Here is a 22,887-nt window from a genome sequence, read left to right on the forward strand (position 1 = left end):
TTTCTCAGTTAGCCACAAGTTTTAGGAACAGAAATAAGGTCAAGATGTCTAGTGCATAGAAAAGGGGGAAGTTGGCTTGATGTAAAGTCAGACAACGCAGGGGCTGCTTCATATGAAAAAGTTTGCATTTTATACTAATTGTGATGGACATCAATTGGAGGGTTTGAAGCAAGGGAGTGACAGGATCTGAGTTATTTACATTTTGAAAAGATCACTCCGGCTGCCTGGTAGAGAACGGATCATAAGTGTGCAGGAGAGCAAGCGGGAATACCAGAGGAAACGGAGGCTCGGACTGCAGTGTTGGTAACAGACAGAAAAAAAGGCTAAATTGCCTTGTAGTCCTCACAACATGCAAAAGCTTAACGGTTGTGAGATCCAGAAGCAGTGCACAATGTCATGCATTTAATATATTTAGTATTTAATATATATCAGTTTGTTAGACTGAAAACTGTCCCTAAAAAGATTTAGGTAGGCCCCTAGGAAGAATGTCCAAGGAAGGAGCAGAGCGGGTGCTTTGTAAAGTACCTAATTTCTTCGGTGGTTGGTCCAGGAGCCTCTCATTTGCCCCAAAAATGGAGTATGGATGAGATGAACCCTTGCCAGCAGATTGCCTAATCCCTAAGTAACACATGAATAGTATGAAATCACCTCACCTTCCTCGGCTCACCCCAAAGGCATAAGTCCACCCCTTAACAGGTTTTAGCAAGTTCCCAATGTACTTTGGGTGTAGTTTAGCTCCAGTTTCCCCAGGTTCAAAGCAAGCACACATACGTTCTGCCAAAGTAAAGGAACTCAAGGCCAGGCAGTGGCCAGCAGGGCCTACAAAGCAATTGCTTTGAGCCCCTGGATGACGTCAGCTCAGATGCCGCCTGCTCGGATTCCTCCCAGACCCTAGGGCTCCCAGATCACTGGGCTCCAGGAGTCTTGTGGCAGGTGACGCCTCAGTAAGTAATTCCAATGAGAATGAAGTTTCCATTGATAGCCTCACCGCTGTTCCTTCTGGACTTTGTGTGTGGATAGCCTGGGGCTGAGGGCGTATCCGAGTCTCTCTCAGCGAGGCTAAAGGGAACCTAAGCAGATTAAAGGGCAGGACCACAACCACGGCTATAGAAGGTGGAATCCTAAAGGAAGAAGTACCCAAAAACCCATCACACTAGGCGGTAGCGGGCGGGTAACCGATCTTGGATAGAGGGGGAGGATCTAGCAGAAATCCTAGGTGTAAATCTTAAGCTTCGTCCAAAGGGTTTGGAAAGATTTAGCGAGACCCAACTCTCTGATCTGTGCTGAGTCTTCCCCGGCCCGCACCCCCTCCTCAAGACCGAGAAACTGAGACCGATTCTGACACCCATCCCAGTGGAGGATTTGAGCTCTTCATCTCCCCTACACCGTCCCACGCCTTTTCCCCAGGACTGGGTGGGAATCTCTGCTCCAGCTCGGGACCCGTCCATCCTGCCCCCCAGGACATCCGCACCCCGGCTCTCACCGTCCCCGGGCGGCGGGGGGGGGGGGCGCTTCTCCTCTCAGCTGGGTTGCAAGGCGACCCCTCACCGCCCTGGGCTGTGGCCGCCTGCCCGCCAGCAATCCGGGGCTGTGAGCTCACATCCTCCACCCGCGGACTCCGCCCTAAGCCGCGGCCCAACCCCGCCCGCTCCTCAACCTGGAACTCTAAAGCCTGCCCTGCCCAGAACCCAATCACTGGGGAGGGAGGGGCCCCTGAGAGCATTTCGGGGGTGAGCGCTCAGCTACTTCCGGCAGCCTTTCCCGCGCAAAGCCCTCTGGATCTTGTAGGCAGCCGTCCCTCCTCTCAGGCTTGTTTCCCAGCAGGCTCTGCGGGTTGGGCGAGGTAAGTACTTCCGCAGTCAGGTAATGACGTTACGGGTAAACAGGTCCTGTAGCCGTGGCAGCAGCTGAGGCCGGCGGGCGAGGCACAGGCTGCAGCTGACCGGGGAGAGAACCGGGCTGCGGGAATCAGCCCGGGCGGCAGCGTGCCGCCGCTACGGGGTTGGCAGGTAGGCAGCGACTGCGGGTCGGAGGACGCGGGCGGACCTGGGGCGAGTGAACCTGACAGGCCGAAAGAAACGTGGGGATTCCGCGCGATTCTTTGCGAGCGGTGCGACGCCCATCTTGGACCTGGAGCTTTCCGCGCTGATGCTCGCAATGGTCTTGTGAGAAAACTGCAGCTCATATAAGTTCAAGGCGTTTACGTAGTGTGGACAGCCAGCTCCATCACCCAGGTCTTTCTGTGTGCACGGTGCCCCTTCCCCTCACCCCGCGGATGGCGCCTGCGCGCGGGGCCGGGAGTGGATCTTGGAGAGCCAGGGGGTGGAGAGAGTGTCGCTGCAGTTAACTTCAGGAGCTCAGTGCGGTTCTTGTGCCCGGTGCTCTTCAGATGCCCAGACACGCACGTGTGGTGGGAGTTGGGAGGGCATCTGACGGTCGGCTGGGAACCCTCTCCCTGCCCTCCTTCTCCGGTCCTATCCATCTCATTCAACTCTGCCCTCCGAACATACAGTTGACGCTCAAGCCCGATACATGGGAATCTTGCTTGCCTCTTTCCTTCCCTCATCCCCAAACCCCTACATCCAGTCAGTCCTTTGCCAAATGCCATCAACTTACGTGACAAGGCAAACTGGAACACTTTTCTTCAGCTCCAAACCTTGGTTACTGTAATAGCCTTCTCTGTTTCCAGTCATTCGTTCCACAGACATTTACTGAGTGCAGGTGCCCAGTATGTGCAGGCACTCTGCTAGATGCTAGGGTTACAGTGATGAACAAGGTAGGTGTAGCCCTACTGTTGTTCCTTCCAGTTCATTCTCCATCCTAGGTCAGAGTGATCGTTCTAAAAGGGAGATATGACTGTGCTTCTTTACTGAGAACTGCTGGCTGCCCACTACCCTTATGATCAAATCCAAGCTCATGACTGAGGCTTTCAGAGCCCTCCATGAGCCAGCTCTGGCCTTCCCATCTAGACTTAACCCTGTTCCACACTTCCCCTTGTTCACTGGGTTTTAACTACGCCAGCCTTTCAGCTCTTGGAATACACTACATTTCTTTTCACCTCAGGATCTTCACACATACTTTTCCTTCTGCCTGGAATGCCTCCTCCCTGCTGCACTTGGCAAACTTTTGGGTATTCTTTAGGTCTCAGCTTGAGTGTCAAGTTTTCAGAAGCTTTTGTTGAGGGGCACCTGGGTGGCTCACTCAATTAAGCATCTGCCTCTGGCTCAGGTCATGATCCCAGGGTCCTGGGATTGAGCCCATGTCGGGCTCCCTGCTCAGCGGGAAGCCTTTTTCTCCCTCTGCCTCTGCCCCTCTGCCTGCTTGTCCTCTCTCCTTCTCTCTCAAAAAAATAAAACCTTTAAAAAGTGTTTAAAAAAAAAAAAAAAGAAACTTTTGTTGAGACATCCTCCCCTCATATGAATTATGTCCTCTTGCTGCAGCTTCATATAGCCCATGTGCTTTTCCTCATACTGTCCTCACCACTTGTGATTGTTTTACTGACCAGAGATCAGAAATGTTTCTGAATAAATGCATCCTCTCAGGGAAGGGAGTGGAAGTGGAAGCAGATATTTGATCCCTTAGGTTACTGGAGGCTTTCTAGAGCAGCTGGTCTGGGCCCTGTAGGTGTTAAATGCTCGGACTGTATGTGTAAATGTAACAGAACAGCAGGAAGATGAATCTTTTAAAAATCTGGATTAAAAGGAAGCTCGGGATGATTAAAATGTTTCAAAAGGAAGATGCTAGCCTGGTTCCTTCAGTGGAGTACAGTAGGCCAAGGGCTCTGGGCCACAGTCATACATGGGCAGTCTACAGACTTGCATTAGTTGGCCCACAGTGTTAGATGTGGTTTTTCCTTTAAAATTTTGAATTTAAGATTTTCCTTTAAAAATCAGATTTTGGGGCTGCCTGGGTGGCTCAGTGGGTTAAAGCCTCTGCCTTCGGCTCAGGTTGTGGTCCCAGGGCCCTGGGATCGAGCCCTGCATCGGGCTCTCTGCTCCGCAGGGAGCCTGCTTCCTCCTCTCTCTCTGCTGGCCTCTCTGCCTGCCTCTCTGCCTATTTGTGATCTTTGTCTGTCGAATAAATAAATAAAATCTTTAAAAAAAATCAGATTTTGGGAAACCTGTGTGGCTCAGTTGGTTAAGCATCTGCCTTTGGCTGGGGTCATGGTCCTGGGATCGAGTCCCACATCGGGCTCCTTACTCAGCAGGGAGCCTGCTTCTCCCTCTGCCTCCTCTACCAGTTCTGCCTGTAGCTCTCCGTGCTTCTCCTCTCTCTCTGACAAGTAAATAAATAAAAATCTTTTAAAAAAATCTTAAAAAAGAAATCAGATTTCTTCTCTAAATTTGGATTTTGGACTGTCTTGAAAATGAGTTCTTGTGGCTGGGGGACTTAATTTTTTTTAACTGTTGCTCCTCCTATGGTATACCTGCTCTGGGAAGTTACTCCCATTATCACGGCATTTGAGACAGATCTTCTCTAAGGAAGCCCAAAGGGAAACAGCTGGGGGAGGTGGGAGCTGAGGAATGGGCTGGTGCAGGGCCAGGTGGTGGCAGAGCCTTTGGAACACCTGGGGTTTGGGAATTGGTATGGCAGCCAACGGCTAGACCTAAGTAGCCTTGCTTCCCTATTTGGACAGGGTGTGTTTTTTTAATGTGTGTGTGTGTGCGCGCGCGGTGTCTGTTTGCCAGAACAACAGTGATTTTTCAGTGTGTCCTTCCCAGAATTGAGGCATCCTTTGGACCAGGAATGCAGGGTGGCCTGGGAAGGGAAAAGATCTCCCTGCTGATTCTCTTGCCTGCAGAAAGAAACCCAGACTCCTGAGTTGGACACACAGGGTCTTACTGATCTGGTCCCAGCTAACCTTTGCAGCTCCGTTCTTGGTCCTTTCATCTTCTAGGTCTTCAGGCTGTTTCAGTGACCTCACACTCTTGTCCGTGCTGTTTTCTCCACCCGGGAAGCCTTTCCCTAGCCTCCTCACTTGGTACGTTCTTGCTGATGCTTCATTCCTTTTTGTGTTCTCTGCTAGAAAGAGATGGAACCAACTTTGGTCCAAGTTCAGGCCAGCATGTCTGTGGCAGACATTGTGGGTAATATCTTTATTCCTGGCTTATTTTTTAACTCTCAGTTTTAAGTCATGCAGATGTCCTCTTTTACTTGCTTTTGGTGTTATGCTAGGGCTGTGCTGGAAGAGCTTTTTCATGTCCTTGTGGGTACATAATTGGGGACAAATATACTTATGGCTTCTCACAACTTAGTTCGAATGTTACTCCCTCACCCTGTTAACTGCTCTGTTCTCCTGCAACACTTGCGTGATATTTCTGTAAAAGCACTTAACACAGTATACTTTCTCAGTTTCCATGTCTGTCTTCCTCCAGCTAAACTATGTGCTCCTCCAGGGCGGGCACCATGTCGCCCTCATCCTTGTACCCCCCGCATCTAGCAGTGTTGGCATGTAGTAGGCACTCAAGAAATGTGTGTTGAATGAACGATGCCCGTGACAAGCAACTGGACTTTATTCTTTCCTGACCCTTGCTCCTATGACACACCTCCCGGCTGCCACTAGCACCCCTTCAGAGCAGAGCAGAGCTTCTCTAGGGAAGCCGGAAGGGAAACAGGTGAGGCTCAGAGAGGTGGAGGCAGAGGGAAGGGGAGCCTTTGGAGGAGCGTCTGGGGTTTTGGCACTGGTGTCTGGGGGCAGGAGTGGGGCTGGGCTGGAAGTGGGCATTTCTTTGGGTGGCTGGGAAGTGATCGGGGACTGAGGCTGCTTTCTTCACAGCTATGGCCAAGGATATCCTGGGGGAAGCTGGGCTGCACTTTGATGAGCTGAACAAGCTGCGCGTGTTGGACCCTGAGGTTACCCAGCAGACCATTGAGCTCAAGGAAGAATGCAAGGACTTTGTGGACAGTGAGTGTCATTTGGGGAGACGTGGTGCCACTTGGCTTTGAGCTGTGCCAACTGTGCTCTGCCCCCACACCCCATGTAGCTGTCGCCCCTGCCAGAATGGGCCTTGTGGCTCCCTGGAATTTGTGTCTGGCCTTTGTGAATTCCCACGTACCAGCGACCTTGTCTCCCTGCTCTCTAATGCTCGCGTGTAGTCAGACACAGAGCACCGATCAAGGCAAATGGTGAAATGGAGAGAGGCTATCCCATCCTTGATTTTTTTTGCTCTCAGAAACCTTGGAACAGAACTAGGGCTTGAGGGTAGGAAAGAGTTAGGTACTCACGATTTGATTTCCTGGAAGTTCAACAGACTCACTGAGGTCATTTTTTAGCTAGTTATCCAGGACGCCTGTCCTAGCCTGTTCTAGCAGGCGGGTAAGCCCAATGACAGCAGCTCTCGCCAAAGCAGGGATTTCTGAGCTTTCTGGGCTCTCCTGAGTCTCTACAGGGCTTGGTTGGTGAAAGGCAGCATGGGCTTTGTGGCCAGTCTTCTCACTGCATGCTGTCCTTCCTCCCTGGGGTCTAGTTCACTCCTCGGTAGAACGAGGTCCTACCACACCCAAGGACACTGAAAGAAGCAAATGGGAGATGAGGCCCTTAAATGCTTTGAATTCTGTATTACCTCTGGTCATGGTTGGCAAGGCCCTGCCCCCCTAACCACCATTAACTGACATCTAGTTCCTTATCTGGGGCTAGTCAGGAGGCTCTGTTCATGTCCTGAGTCAGTCCTTCTATGAATGTGGCCCTTTGTGCTTCCTGTCACTCCTGGGAAAGCAGGAGAGAGAGTGCGCAGAGGATGGGCCCATCAGGGTTCTCATACCTAAGGTTAATAGTCACTGGCTGGCTCACTTGGGACTCTCAGTCCAGTGGGCCCTCGTCCAGCTCTGGGCACCTGGCCCCCTTCTCCTGGTTTAGACTAAGGGTGGAAGACTTTAGGTCAGCAGGCACCAAATGGTTTTGACACAATTTAGAAGGGGCAGTTAGCCATGCCCTCTTGCCACAAGGGAACACTGAGGGAGTGGGGATGCAGAGAAAATAAAATCTTTTTTTTTTTGTTCTTTCCCTGAAAGAAATTGGCCAGTTTCAGAAAATAGTTGGCGGTTTAATTGAGCTTGTTGACCAGCTTGCAAAAGAAGCAGAAAATGAGAAGATGAAGGTAAGATCAGCATGTCTTCTAAATCTTGGCCCATTCACTCTTCCTCTGCCATCTTGACTTTTTCTTGGGGAGGGGGGTGTGGACTTTTCTTTATTTAAAACAGGATTTTAGTAACGAGCACAGTTAACCTTCTGTTAAACTCTTACATGCCAGTACATTTTGTCATTCTTTCCTTTAACCGTCATATCACCGAGATAGGTGGTTTTATGCTCGTTTTATAAGTGAAGCAACGTGGGCATGCAGGGTGTCAAGGACTTGGCAAATGACCCCAGGCTAAATGGCACATCAAATGGGCCGCTGACCACCTGTGTGTCAGAGTCGGGGATGCTCATAGACCTGCCCCGAAGCTGCCGTCTGGGTGTTGTCAGGCACTCGGGGTCATGCTGGTAGTCCTCCTCCTCATTTCCGAGGCTCTGGGGCTCAACTGTCTTGCCAGCTGGACACTGAGATAGCCCCAGTGGCCCTTCCTTGGCTGAGGACTTAATGCTGAAGACAGTTTTAATGAAGCCATGACCTTCTTCGGTGATACTGTTTTTCTAGGCCATTGGTGCTCGGAACTTGCTCAAATCTATAGCAAAACAGAGAGAAGCCCAACAGCAGCAACTCCAAGCACTAATAGCGGAAAAGAAAATGCAGCTTGAAAGGTAAGAAGTTATGATGTAAAGCAAGTTCTTTACTTAATTGCAATTCTATTTTCCTTCTCGAATGGTCACCTCTTACCCTTCTTCATCATTGTTCTCCCAGGGATAGTGTCTCACTTGTCATCCTGATTTGAAGATTTTAAAAATAAAATTACAGGGGCACCTGGGTGGCTCAGTAGAGCATCTGCTTTAAGCTCAGGTCATGATTCTGGGGTCCTGGGATTGAGCCCACATCGGGCTCCCTGCTCAGCAGGGAGTCTGCTTCTCCCTCCCACTGCTTGTGTTCCCTCTCTCGCTGTGTGTCTGTCAAATAAATAAAATCTTTTAAAAAATAAAATTACATTTGCTGAAAGGAAAAAAAAAATTTTTTTTAAAGATTTTGAGAGAGAGAGACGGCAAGAGAGGGAACACAAGCAGGGGGAGTAGGAGAGGGAGAAGCAGTTTCCCTGCCGAGCAGGGAGCCCGATGGGGGGGGGGCTCAATCCCAGGACCCTGGGAACATGACCTGAGCTGAAGGCAGATGATTTACTGAGCCACCCAGGTGCCCCAAGAAAATTTCTTAAAACAAAACCACCTCTAATATTGAGAGCTTGAAAGCTCAGGTAGCAAGTGTCCAGAGTCAGCTGGTTCTCCTAAAGGAAAACACCTCTTGGGGCTGGAGACTTCTCATGTGTGGCCCTAAGCTGGGCTTTGCCTCTTTGTTCTTTCTTTTTTTAAAAAAAAGATTTATTTATTTGAGAGAGAGAGAGATCACAAGCAGGCAGAGAGGGGGTGGGGAAGCAGGCTCTCTGCTGAGGAGAGCCTGACGTGGGGCTCGATCCCAGGACCCTGAGATCATGACCTGAGCCGAAAGCAGAGCCTTAACCCACTAAGCCACCCAGGCACCCCACTCTTTGTTCTTACCCTAACTTCTACATTGTGTACGCACACTATTTCTTGGCATCATTTAAATCATTTATCTTGGGGCGCCTGGGTGGCTCAGTGGGTTAAGCCTCTGCCTTTGGCTCAGGTCATCATCCCAGGGTCCTGGGATCGAGCCCCGCATCGGGCTCTCTGCTCAGTGGGGAGCCTGCTTCCTCCTCTCTCTGCCTGCCTCTCTGCCTACTTGTGATCTCTATCTGTCAAATAAATAAATAAAGTCTTAAAAATAAATAAGTAAGTAAATAAATAATTTATCTTCTTCTCTAGAAGAATTAAATGCGTGGTTTATTTCATACATTTTTAGGGCTTCTAACAATTTTGTTTTTCAGGTATCGGGTTGAATATGAAGCTCTGTGTAAAGTAGAAGCAGAACAAAATGAATTTATTGACCAATTTATTTTTCAGAAATGAACTGAAAATTTTATAGGAGGGCAAAAAACCAAACCAAACCCCAAAAAACCTCTATACTGTTCCAGTGACTTGACTAATGGCCCACGTATGTCCTGAGAGATGGTGTGTAAGGAATGCAGCATCTCTGAAGGCAGTAAACAAATCAGGGAGCTTGTCGCAGATGTCTGTGCGCAGCTGCTGGCGAACACCCACGGCCACGGTGGTCCAGGCTCTCACCTCTTGGCATTCTTAACCTGACCTGAGCAGTCTGTAAACTCGATTTTTTTTTTTTTTTTTGTAATTTCACAAAGCTTTGGAAAGGAAGAGCAATAAATTATTGTTTTCGAATGCTTTGATCTCCCTCTTTTCCTGGTGCCCTTGAAGTGTACATTTAAGACCCTGAGAGAACCCTGGATTCTCGCACCCCTCCCTCGGCCACGAAACAAATCAGGCAGTGGTCAGCAGGTGCCTTTATTTGGACCAGACACATGAGTCAGACGATACTCCCAACAAGCAGACCAGCATGGCCTGTGAGCAAAACAGACAAAAAGAGGGAACCAGACAGGACCAGTTCTCATTTCCCATGTGTGTTCACAGGTATGTGTGTGTGTTTTGAGTTGACCTTGAGTATGATTTAGAGAAAGGAACCCAATGAAGCAAGCCAGCATTTACACAATGGACATGTCATGCCTTGCTGCCCCTTTACTCAGAACAAGCCAGGAAGGATGACGAAACTCTCAGGAAATGTGCAGTTATCCAACAGGAAGCACATTCCACATCAGGTGTGAGGCACCAGACCTCAGAGGGAAGGGACTTAATTTCAGGTAGTCTGTAAAAACATAGAAGATTAAGGATTGGAAAGAAGGAATCAGGAGGTTAAAAAAAAAAAAAGTCTTTTCTGGGATGACCTGTTTAATACAGAAACAAAACACCTTCAAGCTTAATCCATTTCTGAAAGTCAGGCCAGAGCTGACCCTTGAGTAAAATTGAGTTTAGGCCTCTTGCAGAAACTTTCCCCCAACCAAGGGTGGAGGCAAAAAAAAAAAAAAAAAAAAAAAAAAGCCATGATAGTTTTTAATGCATATTAAAGAGGCATAATTTCAAACTTAAAAATGACCCCAGAAATCCCACTCTTCATTTTGCTGATAAAGGATATGCTGCAAAGAATCAGGAGTCAAGGGTTTTAATCACATGTGCACTGTGGGTCAGGGGACTCATGAATATGCCAAGCAGACCACGTTTCTTGGAAGTTTATCCGGGATCTGGTCTGGTCCTGCTCACAGTGGAACTCGGGGCCACGGGGAGGTATTTGGCACCGCTTCCCTATAAGCCAGCCCACACCCTTCTGTCTGTGCTCAGCTGCCTGGTCTGCTGGCACCAGTGTCCTCAGAAGGCAAGGTTCTGATGTGGCTCCTGCCAGAGTCTTGCTCTTTGTGTGTTGCTGGTGTGTTTCAAATGCTACTGGAGACATGGGTTCGGAGCAGTTTTCCTCATACCGGGTCCAACAGGAAAACCACGCTGTGGGCTTCTCCCCCTGGGGCCAGTCATTACTGCTGTCATTCATTTTTTCTTCCTTTTCTCCTCGTACTTGTAGTAGGGGCTCCGCAACATGAAAAGCAGAAGCATAAGAGGGATGAGAAAGTAGGGGGCATAGACAGAGACGAGGGTAAGTCTTTCGTGGAAAGTCTTAGGTCCTTGTCCTTTGAAACCACTGGCTTTGGAGAAATCATCAAATAGAAACGTGGAGAGGATTGGAATGAGCGTTGTCATGGTGTGAACTGAATAGATGATTGCAGGGGTGCGGATCCACCTGCGGCCTCCTGAAGTGGGGAGTGGGGGAGAGAAGCATTAGGTCTGCTCATGGCCCTGGGGGGGCCCCCACTTTTCTTCATGCCTGCTCGCTCCCTCCAGTTGAATGCTCCCCTCCCAGGGCAAACGAATGGAGGACTGGGGGTGCTCTAATGCCGCCTAGCGCCCGGAGCTGGGGCTCTAGCACAGGGACCGCCAGAGAACCGAGGGGGGGGGTTGGAGTTGGATTCAGAACAACTCTGTGGCAGTAAAATGGCCATTAACAGTTGACACGAGGCCGGGGGCGGGGCCTGCCAACAGCATCTGTTAAGGAATTACATGCGGGCGAGAAGACCAACAGCTTCTGCCAAGACACAGAGTTGGGGGTCTCCAGTGGGAAAAAGGGTGTATGAGCTTAGTTACTATGTACGTGAGTTCGGCCCCGTCTTTATAAAAGCCTTAGTCCCAGGGGAACACCGTAAGAATAAAGGAGAAGTGAAACCCTTCTGGGATGATGCTACTGCATAAAAGCCAGTCTGGTGCTATCCAAGTCAGAAACATAAAAACCAATGATGAAAGGAAAATTCTGCAGGGGTAAAAACAAACAAACGAACAAAAAACCCCCCAAAACAATAAAAAGGAACGAGTTCAATCTGCAAGCAGCCCCTGGTGCGGGAGAGGTTCCCAGCTAAGCACAGGCACAGGCCTGCACCCCAAGTAACGTCTCCTGCCATCCCCACCCCACCCGAGGTCACCCTCACAGGGACTGCTCCCCTTCTCCAAGACACTTTCCCACAAGATTTCTGGGACCTCATTTCAAAATCAAAAATGGGATTTCCCCACTAGTTACCGACCTCTCAAGAAGGCGTACGCCGCTACGGGAAAGAAAGGCAGCTGGAACACAAGCTCGCAAAACAGGAAGGACTTAAACCACGCTGGGGGGGCCTGAAGCAGAGGGTCTTTGAACTCCTTCATGTACCACTTCAGCAGGTTTGTCAGCTGAGGAAAGAGAAAGGTCACTGTGAGTACAGCCACCTGGTGGGACAGGCCGCAGCTCCGTCCCACCGCAGCCCAGGTGGTCACTTCCAAACAACTCACTAGATCCTCCTAGAAGCTTCTCTCAGTTCTTCCACGCCCTCTGGGCTACCCAGCATTTGCTCACGACTCCGTGACAACAGGCAGCCAGCTGCGTTGCCCACTGTCATGAGCAAGGGCAGCTGGCACATAGTAGGCGGAATGAGCACACAAAGGCAATGGATCTGTCAACAGTCTCCTTCTTGGTCAAGGACAGCTGTGGAAAGCATCCTACCATCCAGCCTCGAACAGGAGCGGCCGCACACCCGGCTCCAGGGCCCAGACTGCCTCAAACGCAGAAATGAACTGAGTTTGCCTTTTGGGGGTGGGTTGGGGGGTGTGGCGGGGATGGAAGAAGGGAGATCAATTTAACTTCTATGAAGATGCAATTTTAGACAATTTAATCCCTAAATCTCAAGCTCCTCATCATTCTTAACTACTCTAGTTCTGAAGAGTGTTCTTTTAGGAGACCAGGAGGGTATTTGTAGAACACACTGCCCAAACCACAAGCTACAGAGCTTCTAGGCTGTGTCACCGCCTGACCGTTAGCAGTCTGGGTTCCAGCTGGCTGCCCACCCCGCTAACCACTGTTAAATCAGAAACTGTGCATCCGTGAAGACACGGCTGCCAGCAGAGGAAGGAAGCAGGAAGGTCTGAGGTTGCCCCTCTTGTGCCCTTTTTAAGGGCCCAAAGCCCAGGGCGCCCCACACCACACAGACGACTGAAGGTCTGTTGCATTTTACACCCTGTCTTGACACACCAGCCTCCAAAACCAAAAACGTTTCTTGATCTCATGATAAATCAAGGCAACTTCCAGTGTCAGAATTCAGCCTGTAATGGAAAATCCTAAGATGTTTTTCCTGTTAATCTTTAATCAAAAGATAAAGGCTCACTATTGTGAAATAAGGCCTCACTGCTGAAAGTAGCCTTTAAGCAAATATCCAGAAACAAACATTTCGTTGGCCTGATCTTACTTTCAGAAAGGCTGTGGCTCAACAACCTTATCTACCAAGTGATACCGAATTCGTACTTGATTTGAAATCAAAATTTTACAGCAATACTCTTGGCTTCCTTCTAGACACTTCTCAGGGAGGTAATGGCATAGAAAATACTCATAAAGCTTGAGTCCCTGCACCTCTCCTGGGCTCTGTTTCCTCATCAGTAGAACAAGCAACGTGGACCAAATATTTAAGGTCCTTTTTTGTTTTCTAGATTTTCTTTTCTTTTCTTTTTTTAAAGATTTTATTTGACAGCAAGACAGGGAACACAAGCAGGGGGAGTGGGAGAGAGAGAAGCAGGCTTTCGGCTGTGCTTGGAGGCGGGGCTCAATCCCGGGACCCTGGGAGCATGACCTGAGCTGAAGGCAGATGCAGGCACCCTGCTTTCTAGATTTTCTTAAAAAAAAAAATTTAAGGGAATGACCTGCTCTAAAGATTTACCCTAAGATTTACAAGGCATTCTCTGATTTGTTTGAGTTTCATTTTCTATTCAATTTGTATGCAACCTCTCAGATCAACCTATTTCCTAAATCCAGACAGTTCTATACTGCCTGGTGATTTCTAAGGGCTGCAGGATGAGTAGCAAAACTTAAAATAATCTAATCAGCCAGCTCTGGAAGTAAATCAATTAGGACCCAAGCACCTGCCCACAGTCACATAATAGCCACATGACGCCAGACCAAGGCCTGGACAAGGGCAGGTGGAAGGCAACTCATAGGTCCTTGGCCGAGTGAAGAGCATGGGACGTGGGGGCCCAATTCCTGGCTCTGGACAAAGTGCTTAATCTCACGAAATTTGTTTCCCAATTACAGTACTTAGCTCACTATTGGTAAGATGAAAGGACTTAATGTACATGGACCTTAGAACAATGGCAAGCACACAGTAAATGTTACCATTACGTATTTAAATGTAATTAACCCATATTCAGAGAAATTCAAGTTTAATCCTATTAAAATCTCAGCATGCAACTGTTGTTAGTAAGAATTATTCCTATTAGCTAAGACCCAAAAAAAGGTTTATACCGGACTCTCATTTGACTCAACTTACCACTCTTACCCATTAAACTTTTTACCTGGCCTTTGCACAAGGATTTCTAAACCATGAGTTGCAAAGGTACTTCTCTACCTTAGAATGAGGGCATGAGGGTGCCTGGGTGGCTCAGTTGGTTAAGCGTCCTACTCTTGATTTCCGCTCGGGTAAGGATCTCAGGGTCATGAGATTGAGCCCCATTCTGGGCTCCTTGCTGGGCGTGGAGCCTGCTTAAGATTCTCTCCCTCTGCCTTTGCCCCTCCTCGATCATGCTCTCTCTTAAAAAGAAGAACGAGAGCACAGACTGATTTCACACATAGATGCTCACCTTTTAAAAATTTTTTTGAAGATTTTATTTATTTGACAGAGAGGGAGAGCACAGCAGGAGAGGGAGAAGCAGGCTTCTCACTGAGGGGCTCGATCCCAGGACCCTGGATCATGACTTGAGCTGAAGGCAGAAGCCTAACCGACTGAGCCATCCAGGTGCTCCCCATCTTTCCTTATTTTAGCAGAAGCAATGCTCCCCAGCTGCAAATGATATTACAAAATGCTTCCCCATCTTCTCCAAGTTCTAAGTCAAACGAAATCCTTACTGTTTCATAGTAAAAGTTTGTCCAATTGTTGATCTGTTCAAACCAAGGAAGGTATTTAATTGACAAATTTTAGCCTAACCATTATGGGAGCTCTGCAAACTTTTTAGTTCTAGGGGAAAATTCCTTCTATGTAGGGAAGAAAAACATGACAGATGTTAAGATTTGGAACTTTTTCAAAGAGAACCTGAGAATAACTCAAGGATTTTATTATTTCCCCATAAAGAACCAATAAAACCTTCAAATTCTACTCCAAAGCAACAAGAGTGAAAACAGACACAGCCTTTTCAAAATAGGAGGATGCCCCCGTGTTGCTAACACCTTCAAATGGCATCAGACAGAGAGACAGACACACACATGCACCATTTGGCCAGATCCTGCTTGCCCATGACCTTTTACAGTAAGTCAGTATTATAAAGGTGAGAAAATTTTTTTACCAAATCAAATATATAAGCTTAAATGGGGTCTTTATGACACTCCACGCATTTTTATTGTATTCAGTGAGTGGGGAGCAAGGACCTGGGGGAACGGCACATTCAAAAAAGATAAAGTCCCAGCTGTTAAGTGAGGAATACCTGGAGGAACAGAAGTGCCCAGTCCTAAAGGGATTCACATCAAAGACTGAGCAGGCAGCCTGCCCGAGCTTTGCTGGTCACCCAGGCTCTGCAAGCCACACACGAGGCTCTCCTTTCTTCAGGCAACCAATAGCTGGTGCACAGCTGTGGAGGCCTTCTGAGAGTGCGACTGTGCGGCAGGCGGAATGACAGCCCCAAAAGATATCCCCCTCTTAATCCCCTGGAATCTCTGCACCTAACCTTTTTCGGCAAGAAACTCTGCAGATGTGACTAAGTTAAGGGTCCTGAGATGGGGAGACTAGCTATGCGGACCAGCTGGTTGTCTCTGAATGTAATCGTAAGCCTCCTTATAAATGCGGAGCAGAGGGAGCCCGAATTATAGAAAAGGCAGCAAAGCGATGACAGAAGCAGAGATTGAAGCGGTATCACTGCAAGCCAGGGAACACTGGCAGCCACTACAACTTGGAAGAGGCAAGAAACAGATTCTCCAGTAGGACCTGCAAAGGAACCAGCCCAAAAAGATGCATTTTGAACTCCTGAACTCCAAAACCGTGAGCCAGTAAGTTGTTTCAAGTCCCAGTGTTTCTGGTATTTTGTTACAGCGGCAACAGGAAACTCACACCCCCATATGGCTAGCTCACAAGCTCACCCAGCTCTCTTACTTGGCAGGTGAGGCTATACAGCTTGGACTTGCCCAAGATATCAAGGCAGCTCTTGAAAGAACCAGGTCCTCAGACTGCAATTCAATGTTCTTGCCACTCAATTCCTACAGTTTTCTCAAGAAAAGGTAGGTCAGAAGTCTTCCCTCTTACGCCTGGGATCTAGAGGCAAACAAAAGGACTATGGAGTGGGGCACACTGTTGAGCAGTGGCCTTTCTGGGAAGGTCAGACACCTAGAAAAGTTAATGGAAGCTGTAGACTCTCCTCCCAGAAAAATACAAGGCACAATTTGCATACCCCGTAAGGGGTTCCTGGACCTAAAGTTAAGAACCCCTGCGCTGCAGAGAAAAAACGTCTAAAGACATAGAGAGGCAAAATCAATTACTTAGGTAGACGAGTCAGTCTTGCTCACAGTTCTGCAGACGATCTGGAGAAGCACAGAACTGAGGACACGAGTTTCATGGAAGGTTACGGGGTCCAGACATAAAAAAAGACCAGAGAAAATAAAATGGTTTGACAAGCATTAAAACAATGTTTGGGGTAAAGAATACTCAACAACCAGAGAATGGGGCTTTTCGCCCTGATTTCTACTCAGGTGATCATTCTTACTGGAACCTAATGACAAGGGCTGATTTGAAAAGGTGTCCTTAATTTACTTAGGAGCTTTTGAAGTTGGGGGATCCTGATCCTGAAGGAATGATCTGTGCATGCCCTTTCTACGGGTCTAATTCCACTTGCACTATCTCTTTGGGATTAGACGGTACTTTAGAGCTCTTTCAAAGAACACACAGATCCAGCACGTGATTGAGACACTGGTTTCACTCAGGCTACTTCCCTCAAATACCACCGACCAGAGGTGGGGGGTGCGCGCCTTACAGACCCAGGGAAGGAGTGTCTTCAAAAGGACCAAAGTATCTGCACCAAGCAGCTTGGGGTAAGGGTCTGGGGCAAGAAAAACCCCAAGCAAGACGTCGAGTTGACCGGTAAGAAGGGGTCGGGGCGGTGGAAGGGCCTAAGAGGGCGGTAGGGAAAGGGGGAGCAGAACCAGAACCCGGGGTGCGGGGGGGCTCCGGCGGAGGAGGGGAGGTCTTGGGGACGCCAGCGTACAACCACAGCGCGCGCAGGGGCCCCAACCTCGAAGACCAGCGGACAGGACTGTCGCCCTCACCTCGACCGGGTAGAGATCGCGCGGCAGCACCACCTGCAGGTCCAGGAGCAGAGTGATGGGGACGTGGGAGAGGAAGTAGAGGCCCAGTAGCCACTCCAGGCCGCGCCGGGCGCCCAGAGCCCCCATCATCCGTTGGTTACGCCGGGCAGGAGCCGAGAACGCGCTCGCCTGTACCGCGGACGTGGGAAGTGGGCCCCCGCCCGCAACAGCGTCCCAGGACTCCGGGCCGCCGCCGCCCGCTCCGCCCACTTGAGGGCTACGCCAGCCATTCCCATTGGCTGGCTGCGAATCCGCGGCGGGAGCGGCGCTCGCTGCAGAGCGCGCCCATTGGCTTGTCCGTGTATAGCGCGTCGAGGCGGTGCCCCGCAGACCATTTCTATTGGCCTCCGGGGGCGCCGCGTGGGACGGGGGCGGGGCCCCCCTCGCCCGCCGCGTGAGCTGGGGGGCGGGCGCGCGGCGTGCCGGCTGAGCTGGCGCGCTGGGGCCTGGCGCGGGCCGGACGTCTAGCTGCCGACTCCCGGGCGCGCTGTGGTCCCTTTAGCTCGGTACTCCGCTCATTGACTGCAAACCTATAATGCTGACTGAGCGGCTCCCGTGGGCCGGGCCACGGGCGCTGGTGGAAGTGAGCTCCCGGTGCAGCGGAGGTGCCGCAGACCAGGCGGGCCTCACAGTGCGTTGTGATCCGCGCGGTGGCTCGCCATTCACGGGCTAGGGCACACCGGCAAGATCCCGGTCCCTCCGGAATCGAGGGGGCCCCGGGGCCTTTCGAAAAGTTGCCTGGAAGACAGCCAGCCTCACCTAAGCAAGAAGCACAGGGTTGTAGTAAGAGGATGGACAGATCTTGGTGACTGGCTGTGAAGAACGAGGGAAGATTTATTCACTCAGCAAATATTGATCTTTAACTCTCTGCTGGGCCCAGCCATTCACTGAGGAGTGGGACACAGGAGAAGGAGTTGAAGAGAAAGTAATCTGTTTCTGGCTGTGTTGCCCATGAACGTCTGCAGCCTCTGAGTGGAGAAGTGTAGGAAGCAGTTGGATAAACGTGTCTGCAGATGTCAATCTGTGTGGCAGAGCAGTTGATGGGAGTCGAGGTGTTGACAGCAGAGGGCCCGTAAGAGGTCTTGGAGGAGCCCCAGCCTCAGGGTTGGTGTGAGGAGGGGGGCTGAGACACAGGTGCACACAGGAGTGTGATGTCACAGAAACGGGCGTGTGTGTGTGGGGGTGCCGGGGCGGGGAGGTTAGCTGTGTCAGAACAACACTGAATGTCCCCCTCAGTGGCCCTGTGAGAGCACTTGTGGTGTGGTGGAAGTGGGCGGCCCAGCTGACAACAGGGCAGGGAGTGTAGACCTCTGGTTAGGAGAGGAGAGAGATGGGGCAGTAGCTTGAGGGAGATGTGCCCAGAGAGGGCTTACTTATTTCTCAGAGGAGAGAGACTAGAATACTTGGACTTGTTTAGATGCTGTTTGAAGTTTCTGGGTCATGGGGAGAGGTTGTCCATATAGGAGGAATGGAGCAGGAAATGTGGCTCAAGGCCTCCAAGGAGCTGGAGAGAATGGAAGGATTAAGGTTAGGTCAGAGGAGCTCTGTACCCCCCGGCGGGCCCCTGGGGATTGGGACAGAGACACTGGTGGCAGTGTAGAGGGCCCCGCTGAGGTGGGTGGCCATTGATCCGGAGGCCTGATCTAGGTTTTGTGCTTTTCTCCAGTGTGGGGTCTGCTCAGCAAAAAAGGCTATTGACTTATCCAGGGTTGCGGTTCAGAAAGACCATGGTGATTTTGAGACATTGGGCGAGAGGGCAGTTGAAGAGACAGAGTGTGTGCTTCAGGCTGGATAGGGAAGAGGCCTCGGGGGACCAGGGGGGCTGGCCGCCTGGAAAAGCGTGGAAAAGGGAATGGAGGTTAGGCCGAGGACACAGTGTTGGTGTGGTGAGAGTCACTGGATGAATGGGGTGGAAGGCGGGGAGGTTAGGGCAAGGGGGCGCAATGTCACAAGGTCAGAATTCCTGGTGTCAGAAGAGATTCTGTGTAGGGGAAGGTGTGGTTGAAATGGAGAGGAGGGGGGAGGTGTTTGGAGATGGGGTCAAGGGACAGAGAGCCAGGGTGTGGGATTGATGGATGGTGAAGACCTCCTTCCATGGTGGTAGCAGCTGGGTGGAGAGAAGGCTGTGAGCTTGTTGCCAAGGTAGAGTAAGGGGGAGTAACCAGGAGAGGGTGGGCATGGGCTGGGGCATGGCTTAAACCTCAGAGATTGGAGGGGAAATGGTGTGCTGTGGAGTGGGGGAGTGAGCCTCTGTTGGCAAGGGCCGTGGGGAAGCCCGAGACCTGGGAGGGCAGGGAGCCAGGTGTCCGTTCCTGCAGCAGGTAAAGGCTGAGGGTGGGGAGGGCTTTGGGCTCTGGAGAGGAGGGGGCTGTTCACTAGGGAGGACAGCAGGACAGAGCCAGGTGGAAGGAGAGCACAGCAGGGGAGGGAGGTGAAGCTTCCTTCAGGTGTGGTGTGTGAGAGATCAAGGGCACTGGTGGCCAAACGAGGCCAGAACACAGAGTTCTGGCCACCCAGGGCTGTCGGGTGCAGGTGGGCGGCAAACAGCCTACTCCTGTGGGGCCTGGCAGCAGTGGCTTCCAGGACAAGGCAGCCTCCTGAGTGTTGATTTAGAACTACTTGCTGGGGGGCGGGGGAGGGCATGTGGGGACCTGAAGCTGGGATTTGCCTGGGGAATGTGTAAGTGGACAGCTGCTAATGTGACTGTTCTTCAGCAAACCTCACACCGGGCCAAGTTTGTTATCTGTAGATAAAGACTTTCAAGGCCAAGCACTTTCCCTGCAAGACTTTAATATCCCCCCAAAATCTCTCTGCAGCTGTTGCCTTATGTTTGAAATTCCTTTGGTGGGGGAACTGCACAGTTGAGGTCAGATAAGTGGTAGAAGGCAAATGGCCCTGGGGGGGGCGGGGTAGGCAATCCGCAGAGCCCCCCGCCCCCACAAGCAAGGGCAAAGTGAGAGACTGACTTTTAAAAAGTGGGGGGGGGGGCGGCTCTGAGCAGTTTCCTTGTCTTTCTGAGTCAGATGAGGCAATGTTTAGCACCTTTTGAAAATTATTTGTATTGTGATGAGACGACAACCCCCTTTGGCCCAGTGGTAACTGGAAACGGAACCGCAGCTGAGAAGGGCTCAGAGGAGGGACATGCCGCTTTCCTGTTTGGCAGCAACTGTAGAGTTCTTTCCTCTGCTTTCTTTCACTTTTTTCTCTCCTTAGAATGTGCCCACACTTCTCTCAGCAGCCCCCCCCCCCATCCCTGCATATCTGAAGGCACAAAGCCCTTCTCCCCTGCTGGTCTCTTTGATGGCACTGCTGGCGTCTCAGCCTCGGCAGTGCTCTCTGTTCCTCTCACTCTGAGCCACACTGATCTGGGTCTCCGCACCCCTTTCCTGCTAGACTGTGCTAACACAAAGCTGGAGTCATTGTCGAGTGAGCTGTATATGAAAGGCTCCTCTGTTGCGAGGAGACTGCCACCTGCTTCTAATGGAAAATGCAAAGACCTAGAAAGCCACTGTAGGATCAGCAGGTGGCTTCCTACCTCAAAGCTGAAACATTGTACGTTTATTACTAAAGCTAAGATTCTGTTGGTGCTGGAGGTATAGCAAGGGGGCTGTGGGAGGGGTAGATTCAGAATGATCTCTCTTGAGATCTGTGGGTTTCCTGAAGACAGGAGGCAGCTGGCCAGCTGTTTTTAGTGATTACCTCCTTTTCATGTCCAAGAACCCGTGAACTTAGACCGAGGGGCAGAGCAGGTGGAGGTTAATTTTCAAAGACTTTGTTTAAAATTTGGATATTTTGTTGTTCATAGATGTTTATGCATTAATTTTTATTTTTTTTTAATTGCATTAAGATACTGTTAATTCTGATTACTGAGTTTTTGGTACGCACCTAAGTTTGGTGCATTGGGGAGTATCTCTCTCATCTCATCACCCCGTCCCAGCAGCTCTGGCTGTAAGGTAGGAGTGGAGCTAAGTTTGATTTGGGGAAGAAGAGTCAGATTACTGGGTCTGGAAGGCTAAGAGCCGATTAGGTTTGATGTCAGGACAATAGACAGTGGGAGATCTTGACCAAGGCAAATTGGGATGACAATCCTGTTTTAGGAAGATTCACCTGGACCTAAAGCACAAGGTGGCCTGATGTGTGGGAGAGGGCTGGGAGCAAGATCCTGGATTTTCCAGAAGCCTACTGTTAAAAAAGGAAAGAGTTGGAGGTATTAGGGTCAGGCTTTTTCCCCAAGATAGATGTGTTTCAAATACATTTGGTGGTGGATTTAAGGGGCCCATTGAATGGGAAAGTTAACATTTCTCATTTATCAAGTGCCTACTGTATACTAGAGCAGGGATTGGCAAACTTTTACTGTAAATGGCCAGACAATAAATATTTTAGGCTTTGTGGGCCATGCCATTTGTTATGTGAAAGCAACTATTGAAAATGTGTTTATGAGCTAATGTGGCCATGTTCCAATAAAACTTTATTTACAAAAACAGGCACTGGGCCTGATTTGACCTGTGGTGGTTGTAGTTTACTGATTCCTGCTCTAAGGCATTGTCATCTTCATGGTCAAGGCCAGGTGGCCATGGGTTCTAGTTAGTAAGGAGAAAGAAAGCATGGAGGGAGTATATCCATCATCTCGTGTTGGTGGTATAGTGGTTAGCAGAGCTGCCTTCTATCATCTTAAGGCCTAGGCCTGGAAGTGGCACACATCCCTTCCAATGACATTCCATTGGAGAGAATTTAGACGTGCCCACATATTGCCACCAGGAGCTTGGGAATGTAGTCTAGTCTTGTGCCAGGGCAGAAGAGATTTCAGTGGTCCATGAACAGTGTTTGCCACAGCTTCCTTTAGGGGCAGTTTCCAGAACCATCCTGGAAGGTAGGTTCATATACCCAGAGAAATTTTGATGAGTCTTTCACTATATGGCTGGATCTGTTTGGGGTCTAAAGGAAAGTCAAGTATAGAACGAATGGGAAAATTAGGAAAGCACGATTTCCCAAACACTAGCATAATAAATAATTGGGCAAAGATCATCAGTAAATGGCCCTGGGTGAGTTGGCTGAGGAATGATGTGGTCTCTAAGTACCTCTCCATCAGTTACTTATTAATTACAAAAGGAAAGGGTACTTTTACAATGGAGGGATTGGCAACCACAACCCAATCAAATGATCAAACTTTAGTGTCACCTAAGATGGGACAAACGTTTGTGCCTCCTGATTTGATGGAATGGGAAGTATACCACATCAGCTTTGTAACAGTCTTTCCAGAATTGTTTAACCTGAATCTAATCACGAGGAAACAATCAGAAAAACCCAAATCTTTATAGGACATTCTACATGACAGTTGGCTTTGTACCTTCATAAATGCCAAATGCCATGAAAGAAAAGGCAGAAAGCCTCGCCTATTAGAGGATGCTAAAAAGACATGACAACCAAATGCAAGACATGATCCTGGGCTAGATCCTGAATTGGTGGTGGGAGTGGGGGGAACCCAGCTATAAATAAAATTTTGAGGGGAATTAGTGAAATTGGATATGTCCTGGATATTAGGTAAAATACCAATTGTTAAATTTCTTAGGTCTGATAGAATTACGATTATTTAGGATAATGCCCTTGTTTTTTGGGGGACACATTAGGGACTTCATTAGTTTCACAGTGTTTCAGCAAAAATTTTAAAAAGTACATATATTTGTATACATAAATAGACACATACACATATTTATGTATAGACTAATAAAGCAAATGTGGCAAATGTTTAAAACAGGTGAATCTAGGTGAAGGGTATTTGGTTTTCATCATATAGTTGACCTGTGAACAAGGTGGAGTTAGGAGTGCTGACTTCCCCAGGCAGTGGGAATCTGTATAACTTTTGACTCCCCAAAACTTAGTAAGGTGCTTTTGACTGAAAGCCTTACAGATAACATAT

At 49.5% G+C, this 22,887-nt stretch overlaps 2 protein-coding genes across 6 annotated transcripts; one reads left to right on the plus strand and one right to left on the minus strand.

The window, feature by feature from the left end:
• The first annotated feature begins 951 nt into the window (after nt 1-951).
• Nucleotides 952-9,397, plus strand: LOC111151357 (intraflagellar transport 20). 5 transcript variants are annotated; one of them, XM_022509319.1, is made up of 6 exons: nt 1,872-2,009; nt 5,376-5,615; nt 5,777-5,905; nt 7,012-7,097; nt 7,638-7,741; nt 8,989-9,094. In XM_022509319.1, the coding sequence occupies exons 3-6, from the start codon at nt 5,779-5,781 to the stop codon at nt 9,068-9,070; spliced, it is 399 nt and encodes a 132-aa protein (XP_022365027.1). In that variant the 5' UTR covers nt 1,872-2,009; nt 5,376-5,615; nt 5,777-5,778; the 3' UTR covers nt 9,071-9,094. The 5 variants fall into 5 exon arrangements, with proteins under 5 accessions (XP_022365030.1, XP_022365027.1, XP_022365029.1 ...); XM_022509323.1 differs by having other exon boundaries at nt 1,913-2,009; nt 5,564-5,615; nt 8,989-9,079; XM_022509320.1 differs by lacking the exon at nt 1,872-2,009 and adding an exon at nt 4,235-4,981 and having other exon boundaries at nt 5,564-5,615; nt 8,989-9,079.
• Nucleotides 9,398-9,503: 106 nt separating this feature from the next.
• Nucleotides 9,504-17,139, minus strand: LOC111151356 (transmembrane protein 97). The gene is made up of 3 exons (XM_022509318.1): nt 16,932-17,139; nt 11,692-11,836; nt 9,504-10,869 (listed from the first exon to the last, which is right to left on the minus strand). The coding sequence occupies exons 1-3, from the start codon at nt 17,058-17,060 to the stop codon at nt 10,610-10,612; spliced, it is 534 nt and encodes a 177-aa protein (XP_022365026.1). The 5' UTR covers nt 17,061-17,139; the 3' UTR covers nt 9,504-10,609.
• Between the last annotated feature and the right edge of the window lie 5,748 nt (nt 17,140-22,887).

Source organism: Enhydra lutris, unplaced genomic scaffold (genome assembly GCF_002288905.1).
Source record: "Enhydra lutris kenyoni isolate GAN:26980312 unplaced genomic scaffold, ASM228890v2 scaffoldscaffold26, whole genome shotgun sequence".
NCBI classification, from domain to species: domain Eukaryota; kingdom Metazoa; phylum Chordata; class Mammalia; order Carnivora; family Mustelidae; genus Enhydra; species Enhydra lutris.